We start from the raw sequence: 17,639 nt of genomic DNA, 5'->3' as shown, positions 1-17,639 counted from the left end.
TGCCTCCATTTCTTAAAACAATAGCTTTTGTATATTTGCCTTCTATTTTAAAAGAGGCTTCTCTTGCCTGCAGTTTGCTTTCTCCTTTTTGTTGAAACATTGTCATTTCTGAAGCTCCATGATTTTAAAATGGCAAGAAGGGAAAGAGTTGTTGTTGCAACCAAGCCAGAGTAAGGAAACTGGAAACTATTTTGGAAACTACTTCAGAAATATTAGAATTTATATCTTCTAGGGATTTTTTTACTTCTAAACTGACTCTGCTGATTTTTTTTGGTTTTAGAACAAAGTCAGTTTAAATGGTGCTTTGAGTCTGTTGTGAGCAGGTCTGGTGGAAAGCTTGGATTTTACTTGCATCTGTTTGGAGAAGCTGTTTGTAATGGAACACTTGATTACACGAAGGGACACAGAATCTGAACTTAGCTGCAACATATATTGTAGTGGTGCTGTTTGGCCATGCAAGGGAGCCAAACCCCACGTTGTGGTCCGCCAGCAGCCTGTGGAACTGGCAGCGGAGTCAGACAGTGAGGAGGCTGGGGTGGAACATGGGCCAGTCCTAGAGTCTGGGGAAGGCTCAGACGGGGGCTCTGCATCGGAGGCAGAGATGGGGCCAGGGCAATCTGGGAGTGATGTGCGGACTCTGGTGCCTCCAGAGTCGGACATCAGAGAGGCAAAGGAACAGGAGGAGCTCTGCACATGTGCGCACTAGGAACAGGCTCCTCCTGTTTCTTGTGCGCGCATGTGCAGAGCTGCCAGAAAGCAAGAACAGCTAAAACAAAAGGGACAACTCAGGAGTAAAACTAATATAGAATACTTGATGAAGAAACTAAATGAATCTGGAGCCTTAGCAGACTTTAAAATAAATAAACAGAAAACAGCAATGCTTTTTAAGAATATGGTCTCTCAGGATTGTGAAATACTGACCAAAAAAAAAAAATGAGTTTAAGGTGGACAAAAAGGTGAAATACCTGGGGGCTATATAGACAAATACAAATTCTAAACTGTTTCAAAATAACTTTGTGCCTCTTTGGAATGATATTAAAAAAGACTTATTAAGATGTGACAAATTGCAACTATCATTATTGGGTAGAATCTCTGTAATTAAGAAGAATATTTACCAAAGATGTTTTTTTTTTTCTGCTTTGGACCAATACTTATAACTGATACTCCATTTAAGCAATGATAGATGGGTATCTCTAAGTTTATATGGCAAGGGGAAAAAAACCAAGAATTAGATATAAATTATTGCAAGATGCTAAGGAAAGAGGAGTCTTGCGCTTTCCAGATATGAAATTGAATTTTGATGCTTGTTGTTTTGCCTGGCAAAAAAAGTGAGTGACTCTCCAAAATGAGAGGTTATTTGAGCTAGAGGGCCATGAATTAAGATTTGGATGGCATAGCTATTTATGGTATGAAAAGGTTAAAGTAAATGCTGTTTTTAATTACTTTTTTATCCCTGCTATCCTAAGAGTTTGGAATAAATATAAAATAAGGTTCTCTCTGTGAAGATGCCCTTCTGGGAGCTATTACCCCAAGAAGCTTTTTTTTAAAAAAGGAATTGATTTTGAATTTTGCTAAATAGATAGGTTTGATATTATAGAAATGACTTATATATTATCATATAAAAGTTTAAAAAGTTGAGGTTTTATGTTACTACCTTATTTCACTACATGAAATAGTCAGAAGTTTTCCCCCCTTTACCTTAAAGGTAGAGGTTCCTCTCACACATATGTGCTAGTTGTTCCCAACTCTAGAGGGTGGTGCTCATCTCCATTTTAAAGCCGAAGAACCAGCGGTGTCCGAAGATGTCTCTGTGGTTATGTGGCCGGCATGACTAAACACCAAAGGTGCATGGAACGCTGTAACCTTCCCACCGAAGCTGGTCCCTATTTTTCTACTTGCATTTTTTACGTGCTTTTGAACTGCTAGGTTGGCAGAAGGTGGGACAAATAACGGGAGCTCACCCCGTTACACGACACTAGGGATTTGAACCAATGAACTACCGACCTTTCAATTGACAAGCTCAATGTCTTAGCCACTGAGTCACCACGTCCCTCTACCTTATACCTCTCCCTTTCCTCCCTTATTTTATCATTATCTTCATTGTTCTTTGTATTTCTATATTTTATATTAAATATAAATATCAAATAAAAATATTTGAACCAAAGATTAAAGCTGTACTCAAGATATTTGCAAGCTCATTTGTGAGTAAATATGAGTAAATGACTTGTTTGTGAACTGTGGATTGGATCTCCCCGCCCCCTTCTGACAGGTTTGTATTCTTTGATGTCTATCTGTCTGATGGACATCTAGGAGAAACAACTTTTCCATTCATTGAATTATTTTGCAGCTGTGTTTTATATCCATATCTACACAAGTAAGTTATACTGAATAACTTCAAGATAGGGGAAAAGATTCTAGATTGTAAATCATGGTGTAACTATTCAAGTAAAAAATATGATAGAAAAAGTAGTGTCTTTTTTATATTTCTCACTGATTTGATTGACGTAGCTTAATATTGATTTTGATTTATTATTTATGAACCCAAGATTTTGGGTTAAAAATTGTGACATGCCTGATTTGGCTAAGCTTATCCAGAAGAGTAAACCATGATTTTTATTTATTTTTTAATTATGCCATAGCTGTAATAACAATTATAACCTAACCATAATTTATTTTATTTTATTGTTATTTATTGTTTATATTTATATACCGCCCTTCTCCCGAAGGACTCGGGGCGGTGAACAGCCAACAGATAAAACACAAAAAATACAAAATTTAAAAACAGTATTAAAATCCAATTAAATTAATTTGGCCCACAATTAAAACACCCCTATATTAAAACCGATAATTAACAATTTAAGAATTAAAATAATTTAAAACAATTTAAAAGAGTTAGGCCAGCCCGGCTTGCTGGAATAAAAACATCTTTAGGGAATGACGAAAAGTGCGAAGATCCGGGATCCGCCGTATCTCCGGGGGCAGCTCATTCCAGAGGGTAGGTGTCCCCACAGAGAAGGCTCTCCCCCTGGGGGCCACCAGTCGACATTGTTTGACTGACGGCACCCTGAGGAGCCCCTTTTTGTGGGAGCGTACTGGTCGGTGGGAGGCTATCGGTGGCAGAAGGCGGTCTTGTAAATACCCGGGTCCTAAGCCATGGAGCACTCTAAAGGTGGTAACCAATACCTTGAAGGGCACCCGGAAGACCACCAGGAGCCAGTGCAGCTCGCGCAGGAGAGGTGTTACATGGGAGCGCCGAGTTGCCCCCATAGCCACATTCTGGACCAACTGGAGCCTCCGTGTGCTCCTCAAGGGGAGCCCCATGTAGAGAGCATTACAGTAGTCCAGGCAGGATGTGAAAAGAGCATGAGTGACCATGCGTAAGGCATCCCGATCCAGAAAGGGATGCAACTGGTGGATCAGGCGAACCTGATAAAAAGCCCCCCTAACCACAGCCGTCATATGCTCTTCTAAAGACAGCCGTGCATCCAGAAGGACGCCCAAGTTGCGAGCCCTCTCTGTGGTGGCCAAAGACTCACCCCCAATAATCAGTGATGGTGCCAACTGACTATATTGGGATGCCGGAAGCCACAGCCACTCGGTCTTGGATGGGTTGAGCCTGAGCCTGTTCCTCCCCATCCAGATCTGCATGGCCTCCAGGCCCTGGGACATCACATCAAGGGCATCGTTGGGGTGGTCTGGGGTGGAGATGTACAGCTGAGTGTCATCAGCGTATAGATGGCACTTCACCCCAAAACCACGGATGATCTCACCCAGCGGCTTCACATGAATGTTGAACAAAAGGGGTGAGAGAACCAACCCTTGCGGCACCCCACACACAAGGCGCCTTGAGGTCGATCTCTGTCCCCCCATCAACACGAACTGTGACCGGTCAGAGAGGAAGGAGGAGAACCACAGCAGCCCCCTACCCCCAGCCCCTCCAATCATCGCAGCATGATACCATGGTCAATGGTATCGAAAGCCACTGAGAGATCTAATAGGACCAGGACAGAGGAACAACCCCTGTCCCGAGCCATCCAGAGATCATCAACCAACGTGACCAATGCCATTTCCGTGCTGTACCCAGGCCTGAAGCCTGACTGGAACGGATCCAGATAGACCGTTTCCTCCAGGTACCGGGGAAGCTGTCACACCACCACACTCTCAACAACCTTCGCCACAAAGCGAAAGTTGGAGACTGGACGATAATTCGCTAATACAGCCAGGTCCAGGGAAGGCTTCTTAAGGAGGGGCCTCACCACCGCCTCCTTCAAGGCAGTGGGGAAGTAACCCTCACTCAAAGAAGCATTAATAATCCCCTGGAGCCAGCCTCGTGTAACCTCCCTGGAGGCCAGCACCAACCAGGAGGGACATGGGTCCAATAAACATGTGGTCGCGCTAAGCCTGCCCAGAATCCTGTCCACGTCTTCGGGAGCCACTGGATCAAACTCCTCCCAGATAACATTCTCAAGGCCCGCCTCCGTCACCCCATCTGAAACCACCCAGTCAGAGTCCAGCCCTTCCCGAATCTGACCAATTTTGTCATGCAGATATTGCATAAAATTCTCAGCTCTACCCTGTAAGGAGTCTTCCCTCGCTCCCAGATGAAGCAGGGAGCGGGTCACCCTAAACAAGGTGGCTGGGTGGTTATCTGATGATGCAATAAGAGCAGCAAAATAATTAATTTTGCCACTTTTATTGCCATATGAGACCTCACCAGTGTCCGGTCGGATTCGGATCGGCTAGCCCTCCAACCGCTCTCCACGCATCTTTTCCAGCGCTTCATTTCCCTCAGCTCCTTGGAAAGCCAGGAAGCCACACGGGATCAGCACCAGGTCAGAGGCCGCAAAGGCACGATGCGATCCAAGGTTCCGGCAGCTGCCCTATCCCAGGCGGCCACCAGGTCTTCGGTCAAGTCGTGAGCCAGAACCTCGGGGAATGGCCCAAGCTCCCTCTGGAATCCATCTGGATCCATCAGGCGCCTGGGGCGGAACCACCTAACTGGTTCCGCCTCCCTGCAGTGGGGGGTAATGGTACGGAAGTCCAGTCAAAGGAGTGAATGACCTGACCATGACAAGGGCTCAATGACTAGGTCCCCTACTTCTAGATCATTCAGCCACTGACCTGAGACAAAAATCAAGTCCAGAGCGTGTCCCCCCATGTGAGTAGGGCCATGAACTAACTGGAACAGGTCCATAGACGTCATGGAAGTCATGAACTCCCGAGCCGCTTCCGACGTTTCACCGACAGATGGCAGGTTGAAATCCCCCATGACCATAAGTCTGGGCGTATCAACCGCCACCCTGGCTATTACATCAAGCAGCTCGGGCAGGGCCACTGCTACGTGGCAGGGAGCCAGGTACGTCATCAGCAGGCCCATCTGAACCCCACGGCCCCACTTCACAAGGAGGGACTCACATCCAGCTATCTGAGGTACAGTGGCCTCCCTCAGACCAAGACCTTCCTTTATAACAACCACCACCCCACCACCCCTTCCCTGAGCCCTCGGCTGATGGAATGCACGGAAACCTGGTGGGCACATTTCAACGAGGGGAAACCCCCCCTCCTGGCCCAAACAGGTCTCAGTAACACCCGCCAGGTCCACACACCCCTCCTGTACAAGATCACAAATGAGGGGGGCTTTATTTACAACGGACCTGGTGTTGCACAACATCAGCCGAAGGCCCGGGCCCTGAGGGCCTGAGCAACCCAGAGAACAAGAAGGGCCATGGGGGCCGGAGCATGCAATCGCTCAAAGGTAGTGAGTGTGCACTCCCCTAACATGATATGGCCCCCTGCTACCATCATATCTGCCCCTCACCCTCACAGTACCGATGGAACAGCCCTCACCTGAATGGAAACTGGCCCCCTCCTTTGCCCCTGATCCTGCACCCCCAGTGACGTAACCCCCTGCCGGACTAGGCCCTACCCCCCCACAACCCTCCCGCCTTCTAGATCCTCTTAAAATTTGATTAAAAACTCTAATTAAAAAACCCCTCAAGCCCCGCTTAGAAGCATGCCATTACTCAGGGTTCCAAAACCCGTCCTTGAGGTAGGCCTTTGATAGATAAGAAGGCCATGTCCGCAAGAGAGGAGCATCTCGCAGCAAGAGGAGGAATTGAAATGTATCCATAAATTGTGCAGAATGGAAAGATTCATTATGTAATATACCATGTCTTTGTGCATTTTGCTAAGTAATTAATTGTTTTACCATAGGTTTTGAATAAAATGCAAGCACTGTGTTCACAAATATAAAATAAATAAATACACCATGATTTGTAAACTTGTTTTGTATATCCCAAAACCAAACCATTATGACTTTGTGCAATGTATATTTTATTTATTTATTTGTCAGATTTATATGCTGCCCTTCTCCCATAGGACTCGGGGTGGCTCACAACAATAAAACAACCCGACAATAGATAAAGATTAAATAATATTAAAAACCAGTGGTTGAGTGACCTTGAGATAGGGGGATATAGTGATCGAGCCCTTGTCATGGTCGGATTGCTTTCTCCTTCACTTTGACCTTCAAACCACAGCACCCCGCTGCAGGGAGGCAGAACTGATGAGGTGGTTCCACCCCAGGCGCCTGATGGATCCAGATAAGTTCCAGATGGAGCTTGGGCCATTTCCTGAGGCTCTGGCACACGGCTCGACTGAGGACCTGGTGGCTGCCTGGGATAGGGCGGCCGCTGGAGCTTTGGATCGGGTCGTGCCTTTGTGGCCTCTGACCTGGCACCGATCTCGCCCGGCTCCTTGGTTCACCGAGGAGCTGAGGGAGATGAAGCACCGGAAAAGACCCCTGGAGAGCGGTTGGAGGGCCAGCCATTCTGAATCTGACCAAAAACTGGTAAGGTCTCATATTAAGACCTACCTGGTGGCGATAAAAGCGGCAAAGTATAACTATTTTGCCGCTCTTATTGTGTCATCAGATAATCGCCCGGCTGCCCTGTTTAGGGTGACCCGCTCCCTGCTCCACCAGGAAGCACGGGAGGACCCCTTGGAGGGTAGAGCCGAGGATTTTGTACAGTATCTGTATGACAAAATTGCTCAGATTCAGGAACACCTGGACTCTGACTGGGTAGATTCAAGGGGGAGGACAGAGGCAGATCTTGTGAGTATTATCTGGGAAGAGTTTGATTCTGTGACGCCCGAAGACATGGACAGGATACTGGGCAGACTGAGCGCAGCCACATGTTTACTGGACCCGTGTCCCTCCTGGCTGATGCTGGCCTCTCGGGAGGTTACATGAGGCTGGCTCCAGGGGATTATAAATGCTTCTCTGAGTGAGGGTGTCTTCCCCGCCGCCTTGAAAGAGGCGGTGGTGAGGCCTCTCCTCAAGAAGCCTTCCCTGGACCCGGCAGTGTTGGTAAATTACCATCCAGTCTCCAACCTTCGCTTCGTTGCAAAGGTTGTTGAGAGTGTGGTAGCGCGACAGCTCCCTCAGTACCTGGATGAATCGTATCTGGATCCGTTCCAGTCGGGCTTCAGGCCTGGGTACACCACGGAAACAGCATTGGTCGCGTTGGTTGATGATTTCTGGAGGGCTCGGGACAGGGGTTGTTCCTCTGTCCTAGTCCTATTAGACCTCTCAGTGGCTTTTGATACCATCGACCATGGTATCATGCTGCACTGGCTAGAGGAGTTAGGGGTGGGGGGCACCATCCTACGGTGGTTCTCCTCCTTTGTCTCTGAACGGTCGCAGTCCGTGTTGACAGGGGGGCAGAGGTCAACCCCGAGGCCCCTTGTATGTGGGGTGCCACAAGGGTTGGTCCTCTCGCCCCTTCTGTTCAACATTTAAGTGAAGCTGCTGGGTGAGATCATCCGTGGTTTCGGGGTGAAGTACTATCAGTACGCTGACGACACTCAGCTGTACATCTCCACCCCGGACCACCCCAATGATGCTCTTGAAGTGATGTCCCAGTGCCTGGAGGCTTGCGGATCTAGATGGGGAGAAACAGACTCAGGCTCAACCCATCCAAGACCGAGTGGCTGTGGTTTCCGACATCCCGATATAGTCAGTTGGCGCCATCACTGACTATTGGGGGTGACTCATTGGCCCCCACGGACACCAATGGGGGTGTACTCCTGGACTCACGGCTGTCTTTGGAAGAGCACTTGACGGCTTTGGCCAGGGGAACTTTTTATCAGGTCCACCTGATTCGTCAGTAGCATCCCTTTCTGGATTGGGACTCATTAAATACGGTCACTCATGCTCTCGTTACTTCCCGCCTGGACTACTGCAATGCTCTCAGTGGTCTTCTGGGTGCGCTTCAAGGTTTTGGTTACCATCTTTAGAGCACTCCATGGCATCGGACCGGGGTATTTACGAGACCGCCTTCTGCTACCAATAGCCTCTCACCAACCAGTACGCTCCCATAGAGAGGGGCTTCTCAGGGTGCCATCGGCCAAACAGTGTCGACTGGCAGCCCCCAGGGGGAGAGCCTTCTCTGTGGGGGCACCTACCATCTGGAACAAGCTCCCCCCAGAGATACGGAGCGCACATTTCGTCATGCTCTCAAAACATTTTTATTTCAGCAGGCTGGCCTGGCCTAACTCTCCCTTTTAAATTTTTAAATCGTTTTAATCTGTTTTATAAATTGGGTGTTTTAAATTTGTTTTCGGCCAAAATATTTAATAATTTTAATGGACTTTTAATGTTTTTATTATCTATATTTTATCTTGGCTGTTCACCGCCCTGAGTCCTCCAGGAGTAGGGCGGTATAGAAATTTGATAAATAATAATAATAATAATAATAATAATAATAATAATAATAATAATAATAATAATAATAATTTAAAATCCCCAAATCCCCAAGTTAAAATCCATGGCAGATCAGGGAAGTTGCTGAAAGAGCCACGTCTTTAGGTCGGCGTGGAAGGTGCGGAGGTCGGGGGCCGTCCAGTATATGCCTAGGGACTGTGAAATATACACAAAATCATAGATAATAATAATAATAATAATAATAATAATAATAATAATAATAATAATAATAATAATAATTTTATTTCTATACCGCCCTTCTCCCGAAGGACTTAGGGCGGTGTACAGCCAATTTAAAAACACAAGACACAACAATGATTAAAATTTAAAATAATTAAATAGATTTGGCCGGGTTAAAACCCCAAAAATTTAAAATACCCCAATTTAAAATCATTATGTTGATAGCCCGGCCTGGCGGAACAACAGGGTCTTCAATGCGCAACGAAACACCCAGAGGTTGGAGATCTTACATATTTCCGGGGGCAGTTCATTCCATAGGGCTTGTTAAAGTAACAAATGGTTTAGCATAGTGTGAGTTTCAGCACTATTTGATGTATAGTTAGACAGTTTGTGGTATTTTTAAATCATTAACTTATAGCTAGCTAGATTGCTGGCATGCTGCATGTCACACATGTTTGTAGCCTATTTTATCCCGTGCCAAATGAGTGAAAAAAATAAATAGGTGGCATAATTCTTTAGAAAAGGATTTTTTTTGTTATAGTTGGAGGATAGCCATGTCAAAAAATTGGCAAAATCCATATGGTAACAACTTTCTCAACTGACAACTTTATTAAAAGTTTGTGTGCCTTTTAATAACATTTGTAGTCAGAAAAGATGTAAGCGAAGTCTTCCTGACATTTTATATCATTTTATATTTTTGTTGCCGTGACATATACATATAGTACACGTTTATGTGTTATAGGGATGTTTTGTGTTATTTTGTTTCCATTGCAAATGCATGGAACAACAGTCAAAAGCCTTTATGGTAAGCTTGCTATGAAAAAAAAACCTAATAACAAACACTAAGTTAGATAAGAGGTTGAAAAGACTGGGCCAGATGTTCTCAAACCTCAGGCCACTTTTTGCACAAAATATCTATTGATTTATTTTAAACATCTAGTTCTTCCTTTTACAATAAGCTCAAAGTTGGAACATAAAATAACATTAAAGAGCTAAAAAAAAAGCCTTGGAAGCAGTGTAATTGCTAGTTTTATTTACAATCATAATAATCAACTTCTTTTCAAAAACTGAGAACTGAACTGAAATCATATGCTGTGTTGCAGATGTTAAGCTGACTGATTTTTGTATTACTATTCTGAATGCAAGTGGCAAATCAATAGCATTTGCTTCAATGGAAGGCAGAGAGTATTACACAGAGTGACAGTATCTGTGTTTAAATTGCTATGTACCAAGGGAATAATTCACAGGTTCACATGACTTATATATGTACTTCCAAATTCTTATAACAACATGACTATTTTTATAGAATTAGTTTGTCTATCAAAATAAAATATGTCTAGAAATTAAACTTGAAGAATGCAATATGATGTCAGTTGATGTTTCAATGAGATATAATACTGTCATGGTTGCTTGGATACTAATAAGATGTGTGTCATAGAGAAATGAATGAACAAATGGGTTTTTAACTTTAGCTTTACTCTCTGATAATGGCATGGGTAAGATAGACGGCATGTAAGATTAATCAGTGTACTTTGCATGTCTTTTGGATATTTAATCAACTTTTCTGTTTAACTTTCATTCATTTAGGATTTTTTTTTAAAAAAGAATGTTGTCAAGGTTCAGGGATAGTTTTCAATAAAAATATTCATAGGAAAATACTATTTGAAAATATCATTGAATAATTTTCTGTTAACGACATCTAACAAATCAGGCCAGTGAGATTTTACTGTTGCTTTTACAGAAGATCAGAGCTCTAACATCAGTGAAATTTAAAATATGCATCTATAAGATAAACATTTGATAATATTATTTAATACAATGAAATACTAAATGAAAAGAAGGCTTTGAATGGTAATATTGGTTCAAATGTTTACTGCTGGCTCTAATAGCAACCAGCAAAATATAATTCATATAGAAGATCAAATCTCTGTCATTGATGAAACTTTCAAATGTACATAAAACTCTTTAGTAAACCACAGACCAAATTAGTTTAGGTTAAAGATTAAAATAACGAGCAACAATGAGCTCCAGGGGGTGGCCATATGAACAAGATCTTTCTTGATTGCAGCACAAAGGATTCAGAAAGCAATTCTTCAAATTGCTTTCCAAATCCTCTGTGTTTTAATCAAGAAAGATCTTGCTAATATGACCACCTTTTACTCTTCAGAGACCTATAACTAATTAACAGAGGTTGAGCAGAGCGTAGGCTCATTAAAAAATACATATACCAGTCCTTGAAATATTTTCCCCAAATATTTATAATAATTAAAAATATTGGTGCATATGAATGATGTAGTTTTATATTTACAATTTGCAAGTTTATTTCATTTTTCTGGAAAATAGTGACTGGATTTGAATATTATAGCAAACCACAATTCATTAATGGTTAAGAATATCATATCATCCCAGAGATAAGCATGTGTGACCATTGTGGGAAATTAATGAGATGTTGAAGCACAGAGAGTGTTAGAGTGGAGGCAAAGACCATAATAAGTGGAACTAAACACAGATATTGTACATTTGGGGAGATCTATTATTTTATGAATGAGGTTTCCGGATGAGTATATGTGTGATAATTATAAGTCATTCCAATATTTACTTTGCATTGGTTTACTCTGAAAATTCATGGTAAATTGCTTCTTGTTTTAGTAGTTTCCTTCGAAGTTCAATAATATGAATTATGGAAGATTTAAAAAAATAGATCCAGAATAGATCCAATGTGTGGTTTTTAGAGATCTAAGTCAAGCTGATACAATACTTCTTATATAATATTTTTCCTAGAGAATGCTGACAAAAAGTCCCAGATCACTCAAGTACTGCCGATCCTATAGTCTGTGTTTCATTATGTACACATAGAGCTGGCAAGGTAGAAAACAAAGATGTAACCACGTAGAGTTGTTTTGTATATATAATATGTTTTGTAAATACTGATGTAACTAACTAGTTAATGAGAGAAAAGGACTGTAAGCCATTTATTAACAAAATGGTAGTAGAAAGAAATTGAGGATATCTATATTACTCTGAGCAGTGGTGGGATTCAGCTGGTTTGGGTCGGTTCGGGCGAACTGCTGGCTGGCCCCACCCCTCCCCACTCCTTTCAGGAATCCCCCACACGTCCCATTTTGGCTCCCAGATAAGTGCAGGGAGTACTCCTAGGCCCAAAACAGGACACAGGGGGATGGCGCACCCCCCATGGCCCGTTTTTGCTCCGAGGAGGCTACAGAGAGGCCTACTAGTCCCAAAATGGAGTGTGTGGGATGGTGCATCCCCCCTGCAGCTGATTTTTGCTCCCAGGGGGGTGCAGGAGGCTGAGTACTGCCTGTCACACCCCCTGGCCATGCCCACCATGGCCACACCCAGCTAGATGGTCATTAGGTCAGAGAACCGGTTGTTAAATTACTTGAATCCCACCACTGACTCTGAGTTAGTATAGTTTAGTTTTTAATTATTATATTAGGTATTTCTGAAAATGAATGTTTTAATTGTACAGATCCTGAACTCATAGGTATGAGTTTTCTGCAGCTTCTGATATTTGCTTTTCAGTCAGGTTCATTTTATAAATTACATTTCAGAATTTAGCCAGAAATGGGGGAGTTCTTCAAATAATTGGAACTATCATTGTGTGGGAAATTCAAGAGAAAGAATAAAAGGCTCACTCAGCCTTAACAATGTACACTGGATATATATCCCAGTTCTTTAGCATTTTGAACTGGAATTGAAATTACGGCATAAAACTCTATATAAATATTTTACATTCTTTTTCAAAAGTAAATCAGATGGCCTTCAAGGAAATTTATTTTCAATAAACGTGCTGCAGAATTGTGCCTTTAAAAATGCTTGATGTTCATTCATTCATTGATTCAACCTTAGAATAAGGTTGATTTCTTTTTAAATAAATCACTTACAAAAAGACACATTTTGGTGAACTGCAGCTCACTTCATCAGTTGCTCATGAAAGTTCATACCTTTTAAAAACATCTATTAATTGAAAAAAGTATTACCATAGTATTTTTGCTACCATAGACTAAGATGGCCCACTCCAAGAAAGTATTCAAACAACTCTAATGGGAATGGATTATGCATACTAGGTCAGTACAAATGTTTTTTACATATTGTTAAAGTGATCTAATCCTGATGAGTTCAGAAAAATTAATACCACATTTTTTAAGCACATGTTTATCAACTTTATTTATTTATAAACCGTATAAATGAAGTAATTATTGCTTTTCTGTTTGTTTTCAATTTCAGCAGGAAAGGAATCCCGAACATTCAAGAAATAAAGGTACTGTTCATCATTAACTGGAATAAAGCGTATACTTGTGTTTGCTTTCTGTCTCTTTCAAATCAGTATGAATAAAAGATAAATGTTACAGTTATGACATTACATTTTAAATATTTTGAATAATGTGATTTTTACTTAGAAATACATAAAATCATAAAGATACCAAAAATGTTTTTAGGGAATTATTTAAAAATGTTTATTTCTAGATTTTAAATATTCTTCTATGCTGCATTTTGTATGTATACATAAGTTGAGTTTATTCCTTCTTTTTATTCATAACTTAGCTGCATAAAGATTGCCCCAAATAGCATTGACTCTGGCCATGTCTCTTATGCCAGCCTATTCAGCCTGGAACTCTTCATATCTGTGTGAAATAATGTAGCATTATTTCATAATCTTTCCCAAATGTGCAATAAATAAAAAGAAACATAGATATTATATTTCATACATGTATGAAGATATTGTTGTTGTTGTTAGTTGTGAAGTCGTGTCCGACCCATCGCGACCCCATAGACAACGTTCCTCCAGGCCTTCCTGTCCCCTACCATCCTCTGGAGTCCATTTAAGCTTATGCCTACTGCTTCAGTGACTCCATCCAGCCACCTCGTTCTCTGTCATCCCCTTCTTCTTTTTCACTCAGTCTTTCCCAGCATTAGGCTTTTCTCCAGTGAGCCCTTCCTTCTAATTAGGTGGCCAAAGTATTTGTAATTTCATCTTCAGGATCTGGTCTTCTAAATGAAGATATTATACACATTATATACAAGAAAAATAACAATCAGAAGATCAAACAGGTTTATTCTAGCAATACTTGTTTTAAAATGGTATGATGAAATAACTGATAAAGTGTTCCATAAAATAAAGTATATAAGATGTTTGTATTGACTTCTCATTATATCCACCTGATTTATTTGAATTAGTATACTAGGCTTGCTATTAGCTGTAGGCACTCATAGTAGAGTTTTCTATATCTTTGCTGTCTTCTAGTGGTCATCTGGATTTTTGCAGCCTGACTATAATAGCTTTAAAGTAGATTTTGTTGCCCAAAACAAAAGATGGTGTATTGCAGTGATGAAAGATACTGAATATGCAGCTTAGAATTGTATTATGGACTCTTGAGTTCTCTGCACTTTTTCTTGCAGACATTTTACTACCAGTCGGGAGAAAAAAACATCAACATTTGTTGGCTGTTTATAAATAGCAGCTTATTCCTACTGGCAGGGTATTGTTGCTTATTTGATTTATTCCTCTTTCTTTAGGTTTGGTTTTGTGAGTGTGTAATCAGGGATGAAGTGATCATGGCTGTTTGCCCTTTGTTTGAATTCTGTACCTTTTGAATGATTTATAAATGAAATTTATTTCTACATGTTTATTGATGGTAATTTGTCAAAGCATCAGCTTCTAGGAATTGTCTTGCATTTCTAGGCCTAATTTCTAAAATGTGTGGTTTCCAGGTGAAATTATTCACATTTTGAATCAAGCTAGTAGACTAGGTCACTAATATAAACAGGTAACAAACCTCCACTTCCATATCAACAATAAAACAACTGCAAGAAGAAAACCAACCTCAGGAATCCAGCAAAATATAGATGGATGAATACATAATATTACAGATTAGTATACTTTCATATTTTTTTTTGTTCTTCATTTCTGAATGCATTTAATAATTACATTCTTCGGATTTGCTAAGAAATTTCATCCTTCCCTATAATAACAGCAGTTTGATTGTACATTGTATTGTACATTTGTATTTGTATTTTACATTGATTGTACATTTAATTGTACATTTGATTGTACCTCATGAGAGCTCTTGAACATATTTGGTATATCTTAACAATTAGGGAGAAATCACACCCAACTAACGTGAAGCCAACTAATGTATTTGAGAAGCCCTCCACAATTAATAATAATTTTCTGCTGAACTATTTGTGAAAAACTAAACAGGACAGCTAATATGATTGTTGAAGACCAAGTGGAATTTCTTCATCTCAATATGTCAAGTACAAATCCCTTTAAAAATTAAGGACTATTAATACATTTGCCTTGTGGCAGCAAGATTTTCCCCATTGATTTCAACACAGGAAAATTCTGTGTTTTCATCTGTATGGAAATGCAAAGTTTTCTAAGTCATTGAGTGGGAAACTCATGCCAGCACATATGCTCACCAGAACACTGATACCTCCAAGGAATTAATGGATTTGCATAAAAAACAGGTTATGAGTATAGTTTTATAAATATTCACCTCTTTGTTAAATCAAATATTTTTTGTCTGACCTACCATGAAGCATTCATTCATTCATTATTTAATAAATAAATTTTAAAAAACTTAAGTTTTAGAAATGTTAGCAGAAATATAGATCTGTGGAGAATATGCCATACAAACCATCCAAATTTGGTTGCCTGTAATGAGATCTGAGAAATGCCATTAGATTATTGGAGTGGATTTGAAGTGTATTTTTTATTCTAACATTAAGAGGCAGAATTGGATGGAGGACTGGTATCAATAAAATTTGTAGAAATCTCAAATGTACAATATTTGGATTTATCAAATACAGAGATTCAAAAAAGAAATAACATCTTAAATTCCTCTCTATCTTGATAAAAGTATTGAGTATCTACAAAAAAATTCTCTTTTTTATGTGGCCTGTGCAATAAAACAGCTGGGTTTTTATACAGTATTGTACGCAATATACAGTATTGTATGCAGCAATTTATTATTTGCAATTTATTATTGCGATTTATTATTGCGATTTATTTGTAATAGTTTATAATGAATGATAGGTTGGGGACCTATTTGCTTTCTTGTCTGTATCCCAAGCAGCTGCTAAAACTTTAGAGATTGGGGAATATACAGAACTCATGAGCAACTCCCAATGAGATTATTATTCAGAAACAAAATTCTAGCTATATATTTATACTTTTGTTTTCTCTTAAAAAATTGTAAACAATTTATCCTCAACATAAATTCAAAATTCAGATACAACAGCATGTATCTGATTAGATATCTAGAACTGTCTGAATATTAGGATTTCTTAGGCTTTGAAAATATATAGTGTCAATCAGTTTGTAAATGTTTTATAATTCTTTTTCCAAAAGGACAAACTTTACTTAGATTTGTTAGAAGTACTCGGTTATTCTAAACATATTTGTGTCCTTTTCTCTTACCAATGTCTTTTTTTCTACTGTATATCTAACAATGTTTCCCTGAATATAAGACCTGCCTTTTATTCTTTTGGCCTCCGAAATAAGCACTAGGGCTTATTACTCAAGCACTTGTCACTGGACTACTGCAATGTTCTCTACATGGGGCTCCCCTTTGAGTGCACCTGGAGGCTACAGTTAGTCCAGAATGCGGCTGCGCGGGGGATTATGGGAGCGACGGGGTGCTCACATATGACACCTCTCCTGCGCGAGCTGCACTGCTTCCTGTGGTCTTCCGGGTGCGCTTCAAGGTGTTGGTGACCACCTTTAAAGCGCTCCATGGCTTAGAGCCAGGGTATCTGTGAGACCGCCTTCTGCCGTCAATAGCCACCCACCGACTGGTTCGCTCGCACAGAGAGGGCCTCCTCAGGGTGCCGTCGGCCAGACAGTGCCGGCTGGTGATCCCCAGGGGGAGAGCCTTCTCTGTGGCAGCACCTGCCCTCTGGAATGACCTACCCCCTGAGATACGCACGATATCAGACCTCCGAACTTTTCGTTGGGCCCTGAAACACACCTATTCCATCTAGCCTGGCTGGCTTGATCCCATCCTCTCAGTTTTAATTGAATTTTGGTTTTAATTGGGTTGTTTTTAAATCTGGGGCCGAAATTATTTAATTGTTTTTTAAATTGTTTTTAAATTTTATATCCAATGTTTTATCTTGGCTGTACACGGCCCTGAGTCCCGCAGGAGAAGGGCGGTATAGAAATAAAATAAAATAAATAAATAAATAAATTTTCAGGGAAACATGATTTCAGGGTGATCAGCCCGGCTGGGCACCCCCCCCCCAACACATACACAAGAGCCAGCAAGCACACAGGACTGACAGTATCTGGCAGCAGCTGCAGTCTGCCAGTCCAGGAAATTATATAGCTCTGTTTTCTTGCCTGTATAATTGAGGTATGTGTATCAATCCGTTCTTCCTCCTCCCTGTTCTCCTATTCTATTTGCCCAAAAACAAGAATAAATTTATTTCAGAAGAAATAAATAGAATACAATGTTATTTTTTTAAGAAAAAAAAGAAAAGTGAGTGAAAAAAAATGTTCCATTGAAGTTTAAATAGTCACAGGCAAAACAATTCATAAAAGGAAGAAACAACAACAGTAAAAAAAAAATCATACACACCACTGAAGAATAATATCCTATAGAAAAATATGTAGGAGACAAGATTTTGAGAGGAACCAAAGATAATACTTTCTATTTTGAAGCAATTTTCA

General features: G+C 40.8%; 1 protein-coding gene and 1 pseudogene across 8 annotated transcripts in view; one reads left to right on the top strand and one right to left on the bottom strand.

Annotated features, from left to right (window-relative positions):
• Nucleotides 1-17,639, top strand: part of FSTL5 (follistatin like 5) — a 397,655-nt gene that overhangs the window by 89,083 nt on the left and 290,933 nt on the right. For 2 of the 8 annotated variants that reach the window (XM_087874887.1, XM_087874885.1), the window contains exons 1-2: nucleotides 12,968-13,032; nucleotides 13,196-13,226. Coding sequence is in view for 4 of the 8 variants with exons in the window: in XM_034411437.3 (XP_034267328.2) it covers nucleotides 13,193-13,226 (34 nt within the window). In the remaining 4 variants the exon portion in view is untranslated. Of the gene's footprint in view, nucleotides 1-12,965; nucleotides 13,033-13,192; nucleotides 13,227-17,639 lie in introns of those variants that run through there. The other 6 variants (XM_034411439.3, XM_034411436.3, XM_034411437.3 and 3 more) reach the window with 4 other exon arrangements.
• Nucleotides 4,834-6,497, bottom strand: LOC148112688 (uncharacterized; annotated as a pseudogene).

This window comes from Pantherophis guttatus, chromosome 8 (assembly GCF_059756535.1).
Source record: "Pantherophis guttatus breed Tessera chromosome 8, ASM5975653v1, whole genome shotgun sequence".
Classification (NCBI taxonomy): Eukaryota; Metazoa; Chordata; class Lepidosauria; order Squamata; family Colubridae; genus Pantherophis; species Pantherophis guttatus.
The sequence above is the reverse complement of the archived record's forward strand: the minus strand, read 5'-3'. Positions and strand labels throughout refer to the sequence as shown.